The following is a 24332-nucleotide window of genomic DNA, read 5'->3' on the forward strand; positions in this document are numbered from 1 at the left end:
CAATTGCCGTACCAGGCGGTGATACAGCCCGACAGGATGTTCTCGTGTACCTGTCAAAGTTAGTGAGGGTTTTCGGGTGAGAAGCCAAATTTTTTCAGCCTCCCGAGGTTGAAAAAGCGCTATAGCGCCTTCTTCACCACACAGTTTGTCGATGATATGTACACCGAGGAACTTAACTTTCCAACTTCTCCACTGCTGTCCCGTCGATGTGGATAGGGGGTTGCTCTGCTTCCTGAAGTCCACAATCATCTCATTTGTTTTGCTGACATTGAGAGGATATTTTCCTGGCACCACACTCCCGAGGGCCCTCACCTCCTCCCTGTAGGCAGTCTCGCCATTGTTGGTAATCAAGCCTACCACTGTTGTCGTCTGCAAACTTGATGATTGAGATGGAGGTGTGCATGGCCACGCAGTCGTGGATGAACAGGAGGGGGCTGAGAACACACCCTTGTGGGGCCCCAGTGTTGAGGATCAGCAGAGTGGAGATGTTTCCTAACTTCACCACCTGGGGGCGGCCCGTCAGGAAGTCCAGGACCCAGTTGCACAAGGCGGGGTCTCAAAATGAATGATGAGTTTGGAGGGTACTATGGTGTTGAATGCTGAGCTGTAGTCAATGAACAGCATTATTACATAGGTATTCCTCTTGTCCAGATGGGATAGGGCAGTGTGATGGCGATTGCATCGTCTCTGGACCTATTGGGGCGGTATGCAAATTGGAGTGGGTCTAGGGTGACAAGTAGGGTGGAGGTGATATGATCCTTGACTAGTCTCAAAGCACTTTATGATGGCAGAAGTGAGTATTACAGGGCGATTTAGTTCAGTTACATTAGTCTTCTTGGGAACAGGAACAATGGCGGCCATCTTGAAGCATGTGGGGACAGCAGACTGGGATAGGGAGAGATTGAATATGTCCGTAAACACACCAGCCAGCTGGTCTGCGCATGCTCTGACGACGAGTATAGGGATGCCGTCTGGGCCGGCAGCCTTGCAAGGGTTAATAACACTTTTAAAATGTTTTACTCACGTCGGCCATGGATGAGAGCCCAGTCTTTGGTAGCGGGCCGTGTTGGTGGCACTGTATTGTCCTCAAAGCGAGCAAAGAAGATAATTTGTCCGGGAGCAAGACATAACATATTAGTTCACACTGTAGTAAATAAAAACCGACATAGCATTTTCTCATCTCCACTTTAATTTTTCTGTTTTCTACATCAAGATGTACCAGTCTCCAAAATGAACACTTCACTTACATACTCGGCAGAGAAAAAACAAATAATCATTCAAGTTTGCGACAATATCACAGAGAAAGAAATCTACTTGGGATCCATCCATTCTCAAATGGTCATTAAAAAGCTCAGTGAAAGAGGGAGGGGGGGGGGGAGGGGGTGCGATTTAATTGCAAAAATGTTGTGTTTACATACATTTGACAGTCCAGAGACCATTTAATTGCCTAACTGTGTCAGTGCCTAACAGTTAGTCCAGAGTCCCTCTCATAAGTTACTATGAACAGGCTATGATACAGTAGTAAATGTACTGTGCCTCTAAAATGCACAAGTAGTAATCCCAGACAAGTCAAGAAATGCAGTATAAAAACCCATTAGCCAGGAATAAATTATCTTTGCAGTTCACTCATCTGTATTCCCCAGTAGATACTGTACACCAGTGCTGGACCTTTATTCAGATTGCAGTCTTACAAAAGTAAAAAAAAAATTGAATCCTGAATTCATACTTGTACTTGACGTAAATCGATTTTGGGAATATGAAGAATGCAAATGTAAAAATAAAATAAAGGCACATTGAGGGAAAACTTTGACAGTTCACCATATCCTCATTATGTTCACAGAATCATCAAAGATGGTTGAACATTGCAGTGCACTACCAATAACAAGACTTGAAACCAGGCCTCCTCTGTGCCACCATGCAGAGGACAACAATGTGACAGAAACCCAAATGTGCAGATCTTAAACGGTGCAAAACATAAAACAAGTAAAAAGGGGTGTGTTATGGTTTTCCAGGACACCAAAATTAACCATCACTATTCTGCCTCAAAAGATATTCACAGGTGAAAAATGATGACAAGGCAGTCGCAACAAAACAGAAAGCTAGAACAAAAACCCGGAACTGTATCATCTCCCACTATCATTTACCCAGCTCTAAAACCAACCACTTCCGTCCACCATCCCCATCCTCCCTATGCTTCAAGACATGCATCTTTGCAAAAGCACACTCAAACTGCATAAAATGTTTCTTCATCACAACACCTCTGTGATAACGCTTCTTTTGACAGAATAATTAACAAATGGGACCGTTTTTTGTGATGTTTTGTCTAGTTTAGTGGTAGAAACCAGTCTCTTGTGAAGAGGACGGCACTTGGTTCCGTGGTGAGAGAAGACTGTTGCCTTTCCACGGCTGGCAAGAGGAGGTATGGCTGTGTCAGGTGCCAAGCGCGAGTGACAGAACTGGGCAGGGGCCTGGTCACTCGTCCGAACCAGCCGTGCGCTTTTGTGTCCTCTTGCGGGGAGACCGTTTGGGGGAGGCCTTGTCTAGGGAAATGAGAGGAGAGTTTTAGGAAATGTTTGGAAATGGTTTTAAACGGTCACTCTTTGGATCAGATAAGCAGATCAAAAAATACTTTTTTCATAGGCCAAGTCTAAAATCAACAACTAGCCGCACCCTGTAGATCTTTAAGGATTGGATGAGTTTAAGCAATATGGTTGAAGCTCCACAGACCTCGTTGCTACTACCCTATTGCTTATATCCAACTGATCCTTTCAGACCTATGAGGAGTATCTCAGGGTAGGAGCTAGGGATTTGAAGTCAGTGACCATAGCTATTACACCCAAGGCTAACATGAACCAATGATTGAGATTGCATATTCAGAAGCACTAATAATTACATTCACTGATGATTCAGAGGAAACGTAAGAATTTTGCTCAACCACTACTCTACAACTGCTCGCTCCTGAGAGAAAAGGAAGCCTCACCTCGCCGACTCTGCACTGAAGACGCAAGGAAAAAGAGAGGGAGAGAGAGAAAGGTGTGAATGATCCCATGCAGAGAGAGAACAGCTAGTTTTGAAAACACCAGCTAAACACAGAAAACTCAAGAGCCTTTAGCTAAATACACCCTGAGATGACAACAGGCATCTATGAAACACTGCAATGTTATAAAGCTATAGAGAGAAACATAGCAAGGAGGGGGCATAGCAGCTAGGATGCGTGTTACTTCTGTCCTCTTAAACACACATTTCATGAGACACTGTCACTTAAATAGATTTTGAACTTGTACTCAAGCAGGCCAATCTAAGTTAGACCCATATATTTAACTTTACACTATTAGTAACCTAGGCAGAGCTGTTGAAGGTGCTGGCACCCCTGGAGCTAATGGCTAGCATAAACAGCTAGCTTCCCCGTGGCTACTAGCTAGCATAATGTCCTTTGGTTAATGGCTAGCATAAACGTCCTGTGACTAATGGCTAGCATAAACAGCTAGCTCCCCCATGGCCACTAGGTAGGATAATGTTGAGTGGTTTAGTGAGGACTTACTGATCTGATTAAGGGTCTCCTGGGGAATCCAGCTCATGTCCACGTCGTTGTGGCTGGACGTGCCCATCTCCACCTTAGCAGCTGGTCTCCTCCTCTGCACGGGGGGGGGGGGGGGGGGGGGGAAGAGACACACACAAAAGGAAGTTACTAAACTGACTTCCACAGAAACCAAACTCTAAAACGATCTTGTATAGCATAAACCCCTTTTCAGCATTTCCCCTCAGTCTTCTGAAAAGCTCTAGCGTGGGTTAGAGACGAACTTCCTCCATTCAACATTGAAACACAATCCTCAAAACTATCCACCACCCCCATAACCTTTCCAACAGTCTTCTTTTCTTAATTTTCGACCCAGTAGTAGTAGTGGAGCACTAAATAGCTGAAACTGAACTCGCCAAAAGTCGTAAATTGGCACTTAGTCTCCCTCTTTCCCTGTATACCTCAATGTTCATCAGAAAACTGGTGTATTATCGCAAATCCCTTTCTCATCCTGAAAGAACGTCAACTCATTAAATAACAACCACCTGAACTGAGAGAATCCCACCGTTGAATATGAACAGGCATCTCCTAATTAATTTCTCTCTGGACTGCTATCTACTGTCATCTCTACATTAGGTGACACTTAGTGCTGAATATTCTATGCAAATCTTGTCATGGAGCATTGCCTCAGCAGAAGTACATCTCTCTCTCTTTCGGTCTTCGTATCATTATCGAGGAAATAACACAAACAAAGGAATGATATGCTTAATTCATCGTCTTTCCGTCTCCTGCATCCAGTGGAATGGGCATTGTAGCTTTACCTTTCTGGACTCCAGCAGCTGATGAAGGCCTACCACCACTAGCAGGCCCAGACCAGACAGGAACACATACATGAAGATCCTGAGGATGCAGAAGAGAGAGAAGAGTTAAGACACGCTGCACCAACACTGGTATGGCAGCCATTCCCAATAGAATGGTTTCATTTAGCACTTCTGAATGTCTTCCAACACAGGGCTAGTTCATATGGCCTCACGTCTCTCCATCCAGTCCATCCTCTCTCTCGGTGATGGTCACTGTCTGGTTGAACACAGCATCCTGGAATGTGTTACCCTGAAAGAGAGAGAGGAGTATGAGAGAGAGGTATGAGAGAGAGCGAGAGGATCAGATATCACCTCCAGTTGGTGAACTACAACCCCCCCCTTTATCTTCTTCGGGTTAATCTGAAAGTTTAACCTCGCATGCAAATAGTGGGCAGACTTCAACCACACACCATGAGTTCAACTAATTTCCTAATATAAAAACAATTGCCTAATGAAATATAGATAAGGAAACTGAGAAACCAAACCCATGACCATTCTTGACATGCAATCATTTGTGAAAAAGACAAAAAAAATGGCTGACTAAGCTGAGGCCCACTCACGTTGCTGTCTTTGTAGTTGAGGTTGATGACCAGGCCGAAGGGGCGCCCGCCCATGGGCTCGGCTGGGATGAAGGAGTACTCGAAGGTGGCCTGGCGCCCAGCTGGCACCACTATGCCCAGCTGCAGGGCTGTGAAGTTCTGGATGTAGAACTGGAAGTCCTGTGGGTAGCGAAAGGATGCGTCCAGGGACTCCACCACAAAGTTGTCACTTCCCTTGTTGGTGAAGCCCATCAGGAACTTCACAATGTCGTTGGCTGGGAAGTCTGGAGGCAAACGCCAGGAGGAAGAGCAACAAAAGACTGAGTGGTGGCGTGATGGGGAATTTGAAGCATACACAAACTTGTCAGAATATTAAGAATTCCCTTTCATTCAAATCATTTAGCACATACTTGTTCTTTGCAATAAATGCACTCAAATATGGAGGTTGAAACAACATATTATAGACTAAGCATTGTTGCTAAGTAAATCCATCTCCAAATACAAGTCAGTCTTAGCATTAAAGTGAAAAAACACAGTTCAAAACAATCATAATGACAAAAATGAAGTGCAAATTCAACATGCAGATAGATATGTTGAGACGAGCCCCAATCTGTGCCCGTACCCCTACCGTCTCCCTTGACAAAGAGGATAGTGGTGTCAGCATTGGGGGAGGCATTCACTTCTCCTCCTACGGCTTCCTCCTCTTCTTTTTCTTCCGTCTAAAATATAAAAATTAGACACTATTTTTTAGATGAAATAAGCAAGGACTGATAGGGCCCATGTTAAAAAACTAGGGAGGCGGCTAAAAGTAGCCTAATCTCTTACCAATTCTGTGTTTTCATCATCTTCAACTTCGGCCTCATCATCCTCATCCTCTGTGTTCACATCAACATCATCCACAGCATCTTCATCAGCTGCCTCCTCATCCTCAGTAGCATCCTGGGCTGCCACCAATGGCCCTGGATTGATTGTAAGGAAGTACATTGATTAAAATATCACCAAATCATTTTTTTTGGAAAACAAACTTGTCAAAATAAAATATTATTATTTCCACACCAGGGCGCTTAGTTACATAGTTAATATTGTATCAAGGGATTAAAACTGAGTTTGAACAAATATTTTATTCATTACAGTTACAGGCCGTAGGCCTAACAAACGTAATTACATTTTTTTTCTCTCCTGTTTCATATCGCAAGCTTCTAAGACACAAAAGCAAAACACTGATATGATTGCCAGGCTTTGCCAACAATAGAGGGCTTTTCTGTGGCCAAGTTCTGAGGCTGCTTCTCCTAGCCCAATAATGGACGTAAAGGAGCCTAACGTTACTCCTTATTGTCCAAGGAACTTACATGATCTGTTTATAGGCAAAATGGCCCTGGAAGCAAAATCTGCCAAAAACTCAATCTAAACGTAAATCGAGTCTTAATTACGGTTCTAGAAAGCAAGTAGGCTGGTAAGGAAGGACACGTCAGTCTAGTTAGGTAGCACACCGTTAAGTATAAGCAAGACTCACTATTAAATTATATTTGCAATGAATAGTTACTAAAAAAAAACGTGTAGCCAGTATCAACATCAATAAAACTACTAATTGACAAAGGAAGTAGCTACAATGTCCTACTAGCAGAAAATACAATTTGCACAAGAGCATGGAGTGGCCTTCCAAAGCTAATTTAACTAGCTACTGTAGCTAACTGTGACTGATGGCCAATGCGGTTTCTCTTTATCTAGTTAACCTAAGTTCAGTTCGGTACTCACCTTTCATGATAATCATTGCCGGGAAAGCTAGTAATACCAGCAAAAGCACTTTAGGTAGAAATTGTACCATTTTGAAGGGAAATCCGTACGCCTCCTTCCCGGTAAACTATTGCTTCACTAAATCTTACAGCTCCTTCCGACTGCTAAATTGAAATGCGCATGTCCACATCCGGGTAGCGTGCCAGATTCAAAATATACATGTTCCGTCGAAGACAGAAAAGGAGGAAATAAGAATCCCACTGGTCATCATTTTATTTCCATGAATTTACAAGCTGCTAAAAAAAATCTAAAGGTACTCTCGATGATATTGGATATTAAACAACACAGTTCTTAAAGATCCTATTCTCATTGGAAACATGAGAAAGATATTTTTGCAAGAAAAGACTTGGGTCATGGAAGTAGATGGGATTTAAGTAGTCATTAAACGTGCCAAAGAGCTGATGCACCTAAAGAACCTTAGAGAAAAATAGTTGATGAGAAAGCTTGACAGTTTTCTAAAGAAAATATAATATATCTCAAGAAGAGGAGTGTATTTAAATCTTTACTAGAATTAGAACAGCTTTACACAGACCTGGCAAAGATCAAGAGCAAAATGGATTGAAGAGGAGGAAAGAAACGCTCATTATTTTTTTTTCACTTGAAAGAGAAACTACAAAAGAAAATCTATAACTGTACTCAAAATGAATGATGTGTTATGCAAAGATCCCATTACAATATCAACATTTGTCAATTCCTTTTATGAAAACCTTTACAACTCACAATTTCAGGAAGATGGTTGTGAAAGCTACATTTGGAAGATGGTTGTGAAAGACACATTATGTCCCTGTAATTGAGGATGATTTCCACTCAGTTTGCGATTCACCTGTGTCTATTGAAGAAATTAGAGAGACTCTGAATTCAATGACAAATGGGAAATCACCTGGCCCTGATGGCATGTCAGTTGAATTCTATAGACAGTTTTGGGGGTTACTAGAATACCCTATTTTTAATATGTTTCAAGATTACATTGAAAAGGGTGAAATGGTCTCCACTATGAAACAGGTCCTTATTTCACTGATTCAGAAACCTAATAAAGACCCTTCTGTCATTGACAATTGTAGACCAATTCCTTGATTAAATATTGATTACAAATTGATTGCTCTGGTTTATGCCAAAAGATTAAAGAAAGGAATAGATATTATAAATGAGACTCAAACAGGATTTATGAAGGGCTGCCACATAAGCTCGAACATTCATTTAGTCTTGGACCTTCTACATTATTCAGATGCAATCGATGCGGTTGTCTTATTTTTGGACTTCTGTAAAGCCTTTGACACAATTGAACATGAATTTATCTTTCGGGTCTCTTAAACTTTTTGGTTTCGGTGAACATTTTATCAAAGTCATTTGCATGTTTTACAAAGATGTAAATAGTTCTGTGTTACGAAACCTTAATACATCCAAAAGATTCAGTATCAACAGAAGTGTACGACAGTAATGCCCAATTTCGGCATTTTATTCATTTTGGCTGTGGAACTTCTATCTCTTGATAGTCTGAATAATGCAAATCTGCATGGCGTAACCATTTTTAACAAAGAAATACACATTTCCCAACTGGCTGATGATACTACTCTTTTTTTAAGAGACAAAGACCAGGTCGCTCATGCCCTTAATGCGATCACTGCATTCTCTATTGCCTCAGGACTAAAACTGAAGGATTCTAAATGTGAAATCTTATGTCTCTGATGACAAAGAAATATAAAATATTCCTGTAAAATACTGTGTTGAATATTTAGAAATACATCTGTCAAAAAAACACTTAGTCAGACAACAGAGGAATTTCTCTCCGAAAATTAAGAAAACCAAGAATATATTTCATCATTGGCTACAAAGGGATCTTTCTATATTTGGGAGAGTGCTTCTGTCCAAGGCAGAGGGACTGTCTCGCTCTGTGTACCCCTCATTATCTTTATTTGTAAATCCCTCTACCTTGACTTCATCTGGAAAAACAAGTCTCACAAACTAAATAAGTCAGTCCTCTCTAATAAAAGATCTGAAGGAGGTCTGGAAGTGTTGGATTTTGTTGACATGAATAACACTTTCAAGATCAATTGGTTGAAAAGATGTTTAGTCAATACTGAATCAATTTATTTGGTATTTCATTCCAAACAATGTGTTTAATACATTGGGAGGTCTTCAATTTTTACTGAAATGTAATTATATCCTGAAAGATTACCCACTAAATTGGCTAGGTTTCACCAACAAGCTTTAATGGGCTAGAAAATATGTTTCCTGCACAATTCTTCCCCACATAAAGATATTTTGTGGAATAATTACAAGCCTGAGTCTGTAATACCTACATGTTTCAAGCAGACCACCATAGTCCCTGTGCCCAAGGAAGCGAAGGTAACCTGCCTAAATGATTACCACCCCGTAGCACTCACGTCGGTAGCCATGAAGTGCTTTGAAAGGCTGGTCATGGCTCACATCAACAGCATCCTCCCGGATACCCTAGACCCCCTCCAATTCGCATACCACCCCGCATACCACCCCAGATCCACAGATGACGCAATCTCAATCACACTCCACACTGTCCTTCCCCACCTGGACAAAAGGAACACCTATGTGAGAATGCTGTTCATTGACTACAGCTCAATGTTCAACACCATAGTGCACACAAATCTCATCACGAAGCTAAGGACCCTGGGACTAAATACCTCCCTCTGTAACTGGATCCTGGACTTCCTTACTGGCCGCCCCCAGGTGGTAAGGGTAGGCAACACGTCTGCCACTCTGATCCTCAACACTGGGGTCCGTCAGGGGTGTGTACTTAGTCCCCCCCTGTACTCCCTATTTACCCACGACTGCATGGCCAAACATGACTCCAACACCATTATTAAGTTTGCTGATGTCACAACAGTGGTAGGCCTGATCACCGACAACAGCCTATAGTGAGGAGGTCAGAGAACTGGCAGTGTGGTGACAGGACAACAACTTCTCCCTCAATATGAGCAAGACAAAGGAGCTGATCATGTACTACAGGAAAAGGCGGGCCGAACAGGCCCCCATTAACATCGACGGGGGCTGTAGTGGAGTGGGTCGAGAGTTTCAAATTCCTTGGTGTTCACATCACCAACGAAATATCATGGTCCAAATACACCAAGACAGTCGTGAAGAGGGCAGGATAAAACCTTTTCCCCCTCAGGAGAATGAAAAGAGTTGGCATAGGTCCCCAGATCCTCAAAAAGCTCTACAGCTGCACCATCGAGAGCATCCTGACCGGTTGCATCACCGCCCGGTATGGCAACTGCTCGGCATCTGACCACAAGGCGCTACAGAAGGTAGTGCGTACGACCAAGTACATCACTGGGGCCAAGCTTCATGCCATCCAGGACCTATATAATAGGTTTGTTTTATACACTAAAACATTTGTTTTATACACTGCTGCTACTCACTGTTTATTATCTATGCATAGTCACTTCACCCCTACCTACATGTACAAATGACCTCAGCTAACCTGTATCCCTGCACACTGATTCAGTATATATAGCCTCGTTTTTATTGTTTTTTACTTTTTATTATTCAGGTAAATATTTTCTTAACTCTTCTTGAACTGCACTGTTGGTTAAGGGCTTGTAAGTAAGCATTTCACAGTAAGGTCTACACCTACACTTGTGACAAAGTTTGATTTGATTTGGATTTGATTTTGGATTGACGTCTGTGCGCAGTGAGTGGGATAGTTTTATTTTTCAGTGGGACAAATACACTAGAATGACTTTTCAGTCCTGACTTAAATTTGCTTGAAAATCAGAAACAAAGTTGGAAGATCCCTTTCATCTTTGATTCCCAACCAAATTTACTGAGCTTGAGCAGTTTTGACAAAAACAATGGATATACACTGAGTGTACAAAACTCAAGGCTCAAAATGTCTCCAGGCTTAAAAATCTTTAAAAATTAATTTAAAAATCCTTCTTTCTCCTCCACTTAATCTACAATGGTTGAAGTGGATTTAACAAGTGACATCAATAAGGAATCATTGCTTTCACCTGGATTCACCTGGTCAGTCTATGTCATGTTGCTAATGTTTTGTACACTCAGTGTATGTTGCACTAAGAGTTGTGCAAAGTTCGTAGAATCTTATTCAAAATTATTCACAACTAATGGCTGCCAAAGGTGCTTCCAACTCTGGGCTGTGAAGACATACACAATCAAGACATTCATTTGGAAAATGTTATAATTGTTCTTTGACTTTAAAAATGTGTAGAAGGTTGTGTAGATCGGTAGGAAAGAAAATCAAATGTTTGCCCTTTATAGATTTCATTTTAAGGCAGCAAAATATGAAGTGCAAAGGGTGTGTAGCCGTACTAGCGAATATAATACGCTTTTTAATAAGTCATGCTATTACCAACATACAATCTCAATAACCTTAGACAAATGTTGGTCTTGTCAATACAGTAATATTGTACATTTATGCACTGACCATGTATAATCCTTTGTAACAAATACAAATGTAAAAAAAGAAGTTTGAATTAGCCAAATACAAAATCATTGTTGACAAAGCGTTTTTAATTTTTAACACGTGACACTGCAGTTAATGACAAAAAAATTCAACAAATGGTTAACTCAGGAAAAAGTGGCATCTCACTAAAACTCAGTGATGGTGTATAAACTGAGTAAAACATGTTCTTTTACAGAGACATTTCAAAATGGAACTACTCGAAGCAATAAACCACTGGACAAAAAAAATCTATGATGTTTCTTGCTGTCCCATTATTTTCTCTTCAAGGCCAATAAATATTACCATGTTATAACCTAGCCATTTCTGTTTATTAGCTACCACATTCCATGATAACATGTCATCTACAATAACATGTTAAAGAGATCCCCAGCTACCACATTCCATGATAACATGTCATCTACAATAACATGTTAAAGAGATCCCCAGCTACCACATTCCATGATAACATGTCATCTACAATAACATGTTAAAGAGATCCCCAGCTACCACATTCCATGATAACATGTCATCTACAATAACATGTTAAAGAGATCCCCAGCTACCACATTCCATGATAACATGTAATCTACAATAACATGTTAAAGAGATCCCCAGCTACCACATTCCATGATAACATGTCATCTACAATAACATGTTAAAGAGATCCCCAGCTACCACATTCCATGATAACATGTCATCTACAATAACATGTTAAAGAGATCCCCAGCTACCACATTCCATGATAACATGTCATCTACAATAACATGTTAAAGAGATCCCCAGCTACCACATTCCATGATAACATGTCATCTACAATAACATGTTAAAGAGATCCCCAGCTACCACATTCCATGATAACATGTCATCTACAATAACATGTTAAAGAGATCCCCAGCTACCACATTCCATGATAACATGTCATCTACAATAACATGTTAAAGAGATCCCCAGCTACCATGTATCCAGAAACTATGTCATTGAATGGCCACAGAAGGCCTAGTATTCAATAATCTTTGCACCCCTCAAGATATTACAGTATAAACCATTTATAACATGCACCAATACATGCACTGTCATTAGTGTCTGCAATCCTGAAGAGTAAAATAGGATCATTGTATACTTTATAGAAGCTTATACATCACAATACTGTTCACAATAGTTCAGAAATGTCAAGATTGCAATCCAACTTCCTACACCGTTATTGGGTGTTACTTGAAACTGTGTACATAGCGAAATATGACAACCATGTTGCCAGTTAGCTCTACATTATGTGGACATAATCTAATCAAAGCCTGTGTGAGGCTTAACTGGTACATGACATGTAAATAACCCACTAAACTCACAGAAAGAGGTGAGATTGTGTGACTTGTTGACTATAGATTGTATCAACTATATTTACTTGTGGAGCTGGTTTAAACCAAACCCTTATGTCATCAGACAGAAACAGTACGAAGCGAAGTGTTAATGAGATAACAAAAGCTAAACAGCTAACTTTCTGGCAATCACTGTCAGGATTTTATTGAAACATAGATTTCTCCTCAACTCCCTCTCCCCTTCCCTCCTTTGTACATAAAACACAGTTAGTGTGGATGTCTAAAAGCGAAACGTAATAATAGAAATGAAATACAAAGGAGTATAAGAAGGCCCCATTCTGGTCCTGGAGGAGTATGTTGGGCTCTATTCAAGCAAACCCGCGAAGCACTTTTCCAGGACAAGTCGATAACATTATTGTTGTTGTGCTGCAAAACTGCACTTTTGGAATCATGAAGTCAACACAACACTGTTACCTGTGTGAAACGAAAAGAAACTGCACTGCCTAACAAATTCAAATGTGCTTTCTATTGTGTGAAACATGTTTTCGACTGCATTGCATTGAATATGTATTTTTGTCTGCTAATGTTGTCTATTTGAGGGTTGCAATTCTCTGATTGAATTATATAAACAATTTTCATGAACTCTGATCACGTGGGGCAAGCCACCAATGCCTTAAATGAAACCAAAAGCAAAACGTATTACATGATTACTTTAAACATAATTTTCAGCAGATAGTGTGGCTATGATAGTTGGTGCCTGTAGTCTAGACAAGGTAAATTGAACAACTCATTCAATTCATGTATCTTACTGATGCAGCTCTCCAGGACCAAGCTTACAACAGACACTTGCGGAATGGACTCTGCCTACACCATGGTAAGGCTAGCCCTTGGGTGCATCTCAATAATCTAGAGTAGCCTCCTTTCCTCATCTCCTCTCCTTCATCTGTACTGACATGAAAAGAACTGGACTGGTGAAAGTCAATTTCCCAGTAGGCATCCAATCCACCTTATCCCTTCCACCTATTCAATCATTGCAGATGGAGGAGAGGAGACAAGGGGAGAGGAAAGAAAACCACTTGAAGACTATTGAGATGAATCCCTTAGTTGAAGCACTCCACGTAGTTGGCGGGGAGCATGCCTGATTTGCCGGTCCTCTGCACGGTGCCGTACATCCAGCCCTCGTCGATGGGCTGAGCGTTGACGATGACGTCACCGTCGCGGAAGGACACCTCGTCGTGGTCCTGCGCTGAGTAGTCGTACAGCGCCCGGTACACTCTCTGAACGGGAGGAGTGGGAACAATGTTAATCATGTGGGTTTGTGTCTACAACATAAATATCACGGCACACAAGTAGTTGACTGTGTGAATATTTTTTGGTTTATTTTCGTCAACAAATATTTGACTGACATATTTTGGATAATTTCCTAATTTAATTGACCATGGCATACAAATAAGATCCCGTAGGAATTCCAAAAAATGACAATAATAGACTGCTTGCATTGGAACTCACCATGGTGACAGATGGGGGGGACTGCACAGACCTCACAGAGGACATGCTGGTCTGGTGCATGTAGCCATACCCATGCTGCTGCTGCTGAGCACTCTGATGGTACGCCCCAGGTAGCACAGGAGCTTGTCGTCAAAGACAGACAGGAAGACACATAGACATTGATAACAACATTTGGAGACCTTTCATTTATTGCTCAAAACTGTTTTTTTGAGCAGGAACACCATCTCCTTTGAGTCGCACTGCGCATTCTAGGTGATTGTTAGAACATCACAAAGAAATCTAAATGGAACCATGCCATCCCCAGTTGACCTGGAAATCAATCAAATAGTTACTGACTGTTAAGTACGTCTGTGGGCAGGGAAGAGAACTGTGAGAGAGTTAGAATTAAAACAGTTAAACATCACAACCCTAGGAGGCTTTCAAGCATTGGATTAGGGACTCCTGTGTACCTCATGTCAGTAGGCTGTTGGTCAGGTTGTATAGAGAAGGGTGAGGGAGGCATTCTGTTGGTCAGACACTTGCTGGGAGAGGAGTTAGGTAAGAGGGGAATCAGGAGTCACACTGAAAGTCAATGGGTGAATGAATGATGTCTACTCCTTCTACCGTATGTGTGTGTATGTATGTATGTGTGTGTACGTGTGTACGCACGTGCTTGTTATTGGTGTGTTGACTCACAAGTCCAAGCATCTGTATGACCTAAAATTTCAAAAATCTAATTTCTAAGTGTCTATATGTTTACATTTTTCTGACTGAGCTCTGACTACCTCTGTCCTGGGACTGCAGTGCGGAGCTGCTGCTGCAGACAGACAGGCTTTTGTCCCACAGGTCAGAGGCAGAGGCCAGTGAACTCACGGACTGGGCCTGCGAGTGCACCGACTGCTGAGACTGCTGCCGGGTGAGGCGGCTCGCACGCTCTGATGCACAGCCACAAGAGGGCGACAGAGACAGTAGGAAAAACAACAGTGAGGAAAATAACAGAGCGAGGCAATGGAAAGAAAATAAACAGAGAACGTAAGGAGGAGGAAATGAATGTAGAATGTAGAAGAGATGAGTGGAGCAGGAGGAGGATACAGGAAAGTGTGGAGGGAGATGAAAGCATGTTGTAGGGTTTTGTAGTACCAGACAGTCTGTGGAGACTTTTAGACTGAATGTTATCCTCCACAGGGTCAAAGTCAAAGATTGAGCCTGGGTCCGTCCGCCACACCTTAAGGTCTTTGACGGGGGAAAGGTCAGGAAAAGGTCATTTAGACTTACAGAGAAAAGACAGGAAGACAACAGAAATCCACAGTTTAAGTCATGTTGATTACAGAGAGTAAACACATACAGTTTCGGGCCAGGTGAGTAGAGTCCAATGTGGAGCTTCCGTCTGCAGAGTGAGAAACTTGTCACAATGGATCTTTTCTGTTTCCACAAATGTAACGTGGACACATCTGGGCTTGGATCCTTGTTGTCACTGACACTAAACAACCCCTAATTGCTAGACACTAGACAGCAAATGTAATTGAAAAATCTTGTTCAAAGGACATCACAAATTCCCCGGACTCGTCAAAGATTAGATTCATTAATTTCCCTGACTTTAAGGTCAAATCCTTTTTGAGGATGTGTGGTGCCTGCCATTTTGTGTGCTGCTCACCTACGATGATGCCTCCAGGTCTCCTGTCCATCTCCACCACCTGTGGGTGCACTCCCTTGTAGGCTGCCTCGCTCATCATCAGCTTGTTCCGGTGGTGCATTCTCTCCATGCTTTGTTCCTCCATCACTGGGGTGCAGCCTCGGCCCCTAGTCCGCTCAAAGTCCTCGTGGTATTTCGCCTGGCAAAGCAAATATGGGGGGCACCTTTTCAGCTTCACGATAACAAGTCAGAGTTTTATGTGGCAGCTTAATGAGAGGAACATTATTGATGTGCATTAACACATTTGTGAAATCGTGTCACACCAGGCAAATCCTCTGTCAAACGCACAAAAACACATGTGCCGAAGCCCCCCCCCCACACACACACACACACACACACACCCAGTGTGCATTTTGGTCAGACAGAAAAGGGTGCATTTTGGTCAGTATGCAAAAAAACTCCACACAAGTAACCATGTAAAAATATTTTTATTAGTAAAACACACACTCATAGACACGCTCACAAACACACGCTCATTACGGCTCCATCATGAATGGTAACAGCCATGCTGTTAACTCTTTAGCTCTGTGGGTTAAAAGTGCAGCAGTCCCACCCGCAGTGTGCTTGACACGTGTTAACTCGCTCCATGGTCTACGCAACCGCCATGGTAACCTGAGCTCTACCATGGAGATATCGTTCTGGGACTTCCTGACACGCCTCAGTTCGGGCGTGTCCAACTCGTTGCAGGACCGGCCCTTCATCTCTTTCATCCCTCGCTGGTACTTCACCTGGAACACACAAAAGATAAGCATGGTCATCCTCACCAGCACACTCCCACCTGGGTTTTGTTGAATCTAAAATGTAGTGCCATTTCCACGACATAGGGCACTGCTTGCAGTCAGAGCCCACATACATGTTGCACAAGAGGTTACTGACCGATTTTAAGTGTGGCCCCACGGACCTCGGTGAAGACCTGATGCGGCCCACAGGCCAAAATGAGTTTGATGCCCCTGATTTGAAAGCTCATCTGACCAGAATCAGTGGCACCTTAATCGGGGAGAACGGGCTGGTGGTAATGACTGGAGTGGAATTTGTGGAATGGTTTGATGTCATTCCATTTGCTACGTTTCAGTCATTATTATGAGTCATCCTCCCCTGATAGGTTGTCATTTCAGGTGCATCCTATGTGACTTGCCGAGCTGATGTTCTCCTGGTTCTGACGGACTCTCTCCAACTCTGGGGTGACTCCTACACTGGTGGCCTGCAGCTGCTTTTTATACTTCACCTGTGGTCACACGATATTCACACAACATTAAAACAACATTCACAAGTCAGAGTTTATCTGTCTCCACAATCAGAAAACCAGTTTGCAACCAGAATATTACATTATTATGACGTCCCATGCCAGATTTTGCCTCCTAGGTATCATTAGTGATTGGCAGCTGGGTGAAAATAGTGTCCCGGTTCAGTTGCCATGGCTCCAGAGGTCCTGGGCTGCCTTGCTGGGACCCTGTGTCCCTCCCTCCCTCCCGTCTGCTCTGCTCCCTCAATGGGGGATTGTTCAGCAGGGTCCACTAATGGCTGTAATGACTTAGACTGGACCAGGACCAGTGTGAAAGGCTGTCTGTGTCAGGCGGGACAGGACAGAGTTTCAGACCAAAATAATGTTCAATAACAAACCAAGGGCCTGTATCTTTTGAGGGGTTTAAATGTAATGCCAGGAGCAAATTCAATAGTAGGCATTGTATCAGTAACTAAATGGTTGTTCAGTGTGTCTGCCGTTTGTCATTTTTAGTTTGCAGCAATGAAGCTGTAGAAAACCCAAACAAAACCAGATGAAACCAGTTTTCAAAACAAGGGCTCTTCCTGTGAGGTCAAAGGTCAGACAAGGTTCTCACAGAGCTGATGTTCTCCTGGTTCCTGCGGACCCTCTCCGTGTCAAGGGTTTCCATGACTGCCGTCCCGCTCCCCACCCCCTCTCTGTATTTCACCTGGACATGGAACAGAGCCGTCACACAATCTTACAGCGGCACTGTTAACTTGCTCAGGTCATAAAAATAATTCCCATCAACACTCATCATAATATTGAAGACCTTGTTAAAATAAGAAAACCAAGTACATAATAGAGCTAGGTTCAGATCTAGATACAGATCTAGGTTCAGATCTAGGTTCAGATCTAGATACAGATCTAGGTTCAGATCTAGGTTCAGATCTAGGAACAGATCTAGGTACAGATCTAACTTACAGCAACATACTGTAGTTCATAAGATCCAAGGACTATATGTACAGTACATGGTTGTGTAGAACAAAGGATTACATCTTACATCACTGATTTTCTTTGTGTTCTCTCTGGCGAGGATGATTTCTGGCGTGTCGGTGACAGAAGACATCAGGCTTCTGTGCAGCTTTGAGTCCCAAGCGTACCAACACTGGAGGTTTAGAGCAAAAGGGCAGACAGATAATACTGCAAGTTATAAAAGTGTGTGTGTGTGTGTGTGTGTGTGTGTGTGTGTGTGTGTGTACTGTGTCCCTCACTGAGCTGATGTTTCTCTGGTTGTTCTTCACTCTCTCCATCTCGGGGGTGTCGAACCCATACGAACCCTTCAGCTTCTCTGCTTCATCCTTGTACTTCTTCTGCATAAAGCCGAGAGATTGACACTCCATTAAAGCACATGTCCCATTCATTAGTGCAACATAAAGGGCTACTCATGGTGGCATGCAGTACAGAGAGGTACCTGACTGTAGACATCTTTCATGTATGCGGCGTGCAGTAGTTCTGGTGTGTCCATCACCGTACCGTACGAGCTCTCCCTCAGCTGGGCTGTCTGCTTGTAGGAGGCCTGAAAAAGTCAAACACAGACTAACACTTACAGTACACTAACCGACTTAGGTTAGCTTAGCAACAACAGGATATTAAAAACATCATGACAGTAACACTGGTTTTCGTTTCCTGTTGCATAACGTTTGCTACTGTTTTCCCCCAATGAACACGATCAAGGTTTTGTTTTAGAGTGAAACTAAATAGACACAATATAGTCTCTAAAATGAATGTTTTATGAGGTGGTTTCATAAGACAGGGATGCAGACCGACGATGCTTAGGCTCATCTATAAGTGATGAGGGAAGACCATACGTTGTCTGTGTGCGTTGCGGTTATGTAATGGAGCCCTGAGGCTGGACGGTCCATCTGCTGCCTGTTATTTTACCTGATTATAATGACTGTGGAGTTGATTAGTATTACTGTGGGCAGGTCTGTAAAAGAGAGCAGGTGTTCTCAGATGGAAAAAATTGCCACAAAGCAGATGTGATACTTTACTGCTGCGTCACATTTGAAATATTGAGAATTTAAAATATGACAAATGTGACTGGTTCCATTTCAGCCTCTAACCCGTTGGTCTCTCCTGTCTAGTTCAGAAGAGGCTGGTGGGAGCAGTTATAGGAGGGTGGGCTCATTGTAATGGCTGGAAAGGAATTAATTAACGTGGTTTCCATGTGTTTGATGCCATTCCATTTATAACATTCCAGCCATTACAATGAGCCCATCCTCCTATAACTCACCCCACCAGCCTCCTAGGGTCTACATATACCAAAGGCTTTGGATAGTTGTAAGCAATATGATGATGGCTCTACTTAGACTCCTATTAAGACTAAGCAGAGCTTCCACCATAATGCTTTTACCTATGCAGACCAAAGTTGTAGGGGCTAGGTAGAGAAATGGAGCTGGGCCTAACTAGTGGTATGGGTTGGGCCCTACCTGGCTGGTTAACTAGTGGTATGGGTTGGGCCCTACCTGGCTGGTTAACTAGCGGTATGGGTTGGGCCCTACCTGGCTGGTTAACTAGTGGTATGGGTTGGGCCATACCAGGCTGGTTAACTAGCGGTATGGGTTGGGCCCTACCAGGCTGGTTAACTAGCGGTATGGGTTGGGCCCTACCTGGCTGGTTAACTAGCGGTTTGGGTCGGGCCCTACCTGGCTGGTTAACTAGCGGTTTGGGTTGGGCCTAACCTGGCTGGTTAACTAGTGGTTTGGGTTGGGCCCTACCTGGCTGGTTAACTAGTGGTTTGGGTTGGGCCCTACCTGGCTGGTTAACTAGTGGTTTGGGTTGGGCCCTACCTGGCTGGTTAACTAGTGGTTTGGGTTGGGCCCTACCTGGCTGGTTAACTAGTGGTATGGGTTGGGCCCTACCTGGCTGGTTAACTAGTGGTTTGGGTTGGGCCCTACCTGGCTGGTTAACTAGTGGTTTGGGTTGGGCCCTACCTGGCTGGTTAACTAGTGGTATGGGTTGGGCCCTACCTGGCTGGTTAACTAGTGGTTTGGGTTGGGCCCTACCTGGCTGGTTAACTAGTGGTTTGGGTTGGGCCCTACCTGGCTGGTTAACTAGTGGTTTGGGTTGGGCCCTACCTGGCTGGTTAACTACTGGTTTGGGTTGGGCCCTACCTGGCTGGTTAACTAGTGGTTTGGGTTGGGCCCTACCTGGCTGGTTAACTAGTGGTTTGGGTTGGGCCCTACCTGGCTGGTTAACTAGTGGTTTGGGTTGGGCCCTACCTGGCTGGTTAACTAGTGGTTAGGGTTGGGCCCTACCTGGCTGGTTAACTAGTGGTATGGGTTGGGCCCTACCTGGCTGGTTAACTCTGTGGCCTTCTTGGCCCTCTGCATCTCCAACACGTCACCACTGATCTCCATGCCTTTACCCATGATGTCATTCTCCAGGTCCTTGCGGTACTCTTTCTAGAAGGACAGATTCAACACTGCTTAATTCTCACATAATGTAATGATGGTATGATATTGTGCATCACAAAAGTGAAGTGTGTGTGTGTGTAAATTCCAAGAAGTAAAAAAACTGTGAAAGTGAAAGATGAGTTTTTAAGCAAAACTGTACCTCATTGAGGATGTGGCTGGCATTTTTAGCCCGTATCAGTTCTGGTGTGTCCTCCAATCCCAGCCCTGAGAGCCCCCTCCCCTTCACCTCCAGTCCTTCCCTCCTGTACTCCTTCTGTAGGCACCAGCCATAGAAATATCATTACTAGAATGGACATTCCCAATCAAGCAAATGTTTTTTAATTCTAACTGAATGTATGTGTAGATGGTGCATTTCAGCAGATGGCAAAATGGACTCAGACCATAGACTTAAGACCACATTTGAAGTATAGAGACATGTGATTTTGAGATGAACTATCCCTTTAAAATATCATAGAGGGCTATGTTGGCACAGACCTCACTCAGGACGTTGCTGGCGTGGCGGGCAGTCAGGTATCCAGGGGTCAGGTCAACATCCACTAGGGCCTTGCCCCGGATGTGGTCATCATATTCCTTCCTGTACTCTCTCTGATGTCAGTGGGGGAAAAAAGGCATGCCATCACCCTTCTGTCATTACCGCACACACACACACACACACACACACACACACACACACACACACGTTACATCATTACAGTAAAGACAGGTGTGTCACCCACCTCGCTTTGCATTTTCTGAGCCTCCTTGGACACTCTGTAAGACTGTGTGTCCACAAACTCCATCTGGGACTTGCCTTTGTTTCTCTCATACTCTTCCTTGTATTTCACCTGTTAGGGAAGCACATCCATTAAACCACAAGAGGCAGAATCATCGACAATCAATAACGTGTGTGGGAATTATAATGTACAGTATAATATATGTACCTTACAGTACAGGGAGTGCATACATTTGTTGTGTGTGTATGTGATCACTGCAGGAGGGGAACCTACAACCTTGCTGCTAACGCCACCCTTATCCAACAGAGCCACACAGGCCAGTTATCTTTTTAAAAAACATCCGGGAGATCTACGCCGTTCCACCTCAGGCTCATTTAGATGTTTTGACCCTCAGCGTTGAAACATTGTTTCAGTAAACCCCATGGTAGTATAGACCACAGCGTGAGGAGTCTCTTACTATACCCACCTGGCTGTGCAGTACCGCATTCTCCCTGTGGTGGAGCTGTTCTGCTGTGTCCAGTGCTATATGGTAGTGTCCCTTAGACTGCTCGTACTTCTTCTTGTACTCTATCTGAATAGACAGAGGACAGGTGTTTGTTAGAGCAGGGCTGGATCAAAAGCCTGCACAGTGCATATTTGGCGGCTCTCTAGGAGGGTTACTAGACGTTCTGATCTGTATCAGGGAGAGGGAAACATTTACGTTGCTCTGCAGCTTGCTGGCGTGTAGAGCGTGTTTCAGCTGTAGTAGGTTGGGCAGGTCCATGGATCCCTCGATCACCTGGTTCTGGTTGATCTTATACTTCACCTGTAGAGAACAAACAAACACAGATAGAAACCTTCCTGAAATGAGTGTTGTCCTTCACATGCGGGGGGTGTTGTCCTTAACATGCGGGGGGGGGGGGGGTGCAAGGCATGGTCGAGGAAGCAATGTGAGGATTCTGTGAGGTAAACAGAGGATTCACCTCACTCATCCCCACGGGAGTGATACAACTGGCTTGGGGTCTATTCTCGTTTGAATTCAAGTCAACAAAAATGGCCCATTGTTTTTAGTGAGGATGCTTTCAATGTCAATTCACTTCCTGAATTGACTGAATTGAGATGACATTAACACCAACCCTGGTAAATACACAGGAAATCTGTTCTCAAATCCTAAGACATCTGACATGGGAACTTTCATCCTCACAGCGCAGGCTACAGCTTCTCATCCAAAGGGCCCCACTCTCTTTAGTTTCAACCAAACCCTCCATTTGCCTTTAAAAGGTTCCCATGGAAACTGCTAACACGGCAGCCTGAATTTTAGCTAAGTGCATGATGAAAGCAATAAAACATAGGAACCTCAATGGAACAAACCCAGGAGACTGGAGAGGAGCTGAGGGGGGTGTCCCATTGAGGTTCCATTTACAGGCTGTTTCTGAAGGGACATTGGAGGAGTGTACTGTAATACCCAACTACTAAGCCGAGCACAGCTGAGCTGCCGCATTCAGTAGCCAAACGTTGTTGAACGTTGCAGATAGAAATGCTACAAATAGAGCCGGCGTGATTCCTTATTCTACATGTCAGAGAGGCATGTAGAAAAACATGACTGTTCTACATAGCTTATTTCTATCTGAAAGTTGCGTCCTGCTGAACATGCCCCAGGTTACGCATCCACCATAACGGCCAGAACTGTGTTGGAAAGGACAATGTGGGAAGAAAATCAGAGTCAGCACAGCACAGTTTGGGCCGGTGCAATAGTGTGAAAAGGGTATATAGTTGAAGTCGGAAGTTTACATACACTTAGATTGGAGTCATTAAAACTCGTCTTTCAACCACTCTACAAGTTTCTTGTTAACAAACTATAGTTTTGGCAAGTTGGTTAGGACATCTATTTCGTGCATGACACAAGCAAGTAATTTTTCCAACAATTGTTTACAGACAGATTATTTAACTTATAATTCACTGTATCACAATTCCATTGAGTCAGAAGTTTACATACACTAAGTTGACTATGCCTATAAACAGCTTGGAAAATTCCAGAAAATTATGTCATGGCTTTAAAAGCTTCTGATAGGCTAATTGACAACAATTGAGTCAATTGAAGGTGTACCTGTGGATGTATTTCAAGGCCTGCCTTCAAACTCAGTGCCTCTTTGCTTGACATCATGGGAAAATCAAAAGAAATCAGCCAAGACCTCAGAACAAAAATTGTAGACCTCCACAAGTCTGGTTCATCCTTGGGAGCAATTTCCAAATGCCTGAAGGTACCACGTTCATCAGTACAAACAATAGTACGCAAGTATAAACACCATGGGACCACGCAACCGTCATAACGCACAGGAAGGAGCTTCTGTCTCCTAGAGATGAAAATACTTTGGTGCAAAAAGTGCAAGTCAATCCCAGAACAACAGAAAAGGACCTTGTGAAGATGCTGGAGGAAACAGGTACAAAAGTATCTATATCCACAGTAAGACAAGTCCTATATCGACATAACCTGAAAGGCCGCTCAGCAAGGAAGAAGCCACTGCTCCAAAACCGCCATAAAAAGCCAGACTATGGTTTGCAACTGCACATGGGGACAAAGATCGTACTTTTTGGAGAAATGTCCTCTGGTCTGATGAAATAAAAATAGAACTTAATGACCATCGTTATGTTTGGAGGAAAAAGGTGGAGGCCTGCAAGCCGAAGAACACCATCCCAACCATGAAGCACGGGGATGGCAGCATCATGTTGTGGGGGTGCTTTGCTGCTGGAGGGACTGGTGCACTTCCCAAAATAGATGGCATCATGAGGGAGGAAAATTATGTGAATATATTGAAGCAACATCTCAAGACATCAGTCAGGAAGTTAAAGCTTGGTCGCAAATGGGTCTTCCAAATGGACAATGACCCCAAACATACTTCCAAAGTTGTGGCAAAATAGCCTTATAAGGACAACAAAGTCAAGGTATTGGAGTGGCCATCACAAAGCCCTGACCTCAATCCCATAGAAACTTTGTGGACAGAACTGAAAAAGCGTGTGCGAGCAGGGAGGCCTACAAACCTGACTCAGTTACACCAGCTCTGTCAGGAGAAATGGGCCAAAATTCACCCAACTTATTGTGGGAAGCTTGTGGAAGACTATCGGAAACGTTTCTGACTCGAGTTAAACAATTTAAAGGCAATGCTACCAAATACTTATTGAGTGTATGTAAACTTCTGACCCACTGGGAATGTGATGAAATCATAAATAAATAAATAATTCTCTCTTCTATTATTCTGACATTTCACATTCTCAAAATAAAGTTGTGATCCTAACTGACCTAAGACAAGGAATTTTTAC

General features: G+C 43.2%; 2 protein-coding genes across 7 annotated transcripts in view; both read right to left on the bottom strand.

Annotated features, from left to right (window-relative positions):
- Positions 1 to 1171: 1171 nt before the first annotated feature.
- Positions 1172 to 7300, bottom strand: ssr1 (signal sequence receptor, alpha). Of its 2 annotated transcripts, XM_036943884.2 has the most exons (9): positions 6672 to 6855; positions 5742 to 5875; positions 5545 to 5635; positions 4938 to 5200; positions 4551 to 4627; positions 4339 to 4417; positions 3542 to 3635; positions 2981 to 2995; positions 1172 to 2540 (listed from the first exon to the last, which is right to left on the bottom strand). In XM_036943884.2, the coding sequence occupies exons 1-9, from the start codon at positions 6739 to 6741 to the stop codon at positions 2473 to 2475; spliced, it is 891 nt and encodes a 296-aa protein (XP_036799779.1). In that variant the 5' UTR covers positions 6742 to 6855; the 3' UTR covers positions 1172 to 2472. The 2 variants fall into 2 exon arrangements, with proteins under 2 accessions (XP_036799779.1, XP_036799781.1); XM_036943886.2 differs by lacking the exon at positions 2981 to 2995 and having other exon boundaries at positions 6672 to 7300.
- Positions 7301 to 12640: 5340 nt separating this feature from the next.
- LOC110489705 (uncharacterized) overlaps positions 12641 to 24332 on the bottom strand; it is a 55398-nt gene continuing 43706 nt past the window's right edge. For 4 of the 5 annotated variants that reach the window (XM_036943889.2, XM_036943887.2, XM_036943898.2 and 1 more), the window contains 18 exons: positions 21736 to 21840; positions 21502 to 21606; positions 21039 to 21146; positions 20797 to 20907; positions 20462 to 20575; positions 20200 to 20310; positions 18318 to 18422; positions 18118 to 18216; positions 17907 to 18011; positions 17481 to 17573; positions 16778 to 16867; positions 16266 to 16370; positions 15604 to 15781; positions 15295 to 15336; positions 15090 to 15182; positions 14735 to 14884; positions 13971 to 14092; positions 12641 to 13738 (listed from right to left, as the gene is read on the bottom strand). In XM_036943889.2, coding sequence (XP_036799784.2) covers positions 13562 to 13738; positions 13971 to 14092; positions 14735 to 14884; positions 15090 to 15182; positions 15295 to 15336; positions 15604 to 15781; positions 16266 to 16370; positions 16778 to 16867; positions 17481 to 17573; positions 17907 to 18011; positions 18118 to 18216; positions 18318 to 18422; positions 20200 to 20310; positions 20462 to 20575; positions 20797 to 20907; positions 21039 to 21146; positions 21502 to 21606; positions 21736 to 21840 — 2013 coding nt within the window. In that variant the 3' untranslated portion in view covers positions 12641 to 13561. The remainder of the gene's footprint in view (positions 13739 to 13970; positions 14093 to 14734; positions 14885 to 15089; positions 15183 to 15294; positions 15337 to 15603; positions 15782 to 16265; positions 16371 to 16777; positions 16868 to 17480; positions 17574 to 17906; positions 18012 to 18117; positions 18217 to 18317; positions 18423 to 20199; positions 20311 to 20461; positions 20576 to 20796; positions 20908 to 21038; positions 21147 to 21501; positions 21607 to 21735; positions 21841 to 24332) is intronic. The other variant, XM_036943892.2, reaches the window with a different exon arrangement.

This window comes from Oncorhynchus mykiss, chromosome 15, assembly GCF_057628025.1.
Source record: "Oncorhynchus mykiss isolate SJ-2025 chromosome 15, ASM5762802v1, whole genome shotgun sequence".
NCBI lineage: Eukaryota > Metazoa > Chordata > Actinopteri > Salmoniformes > Salmonidae > Oncorhynchus > Oncorhynchus mykiss.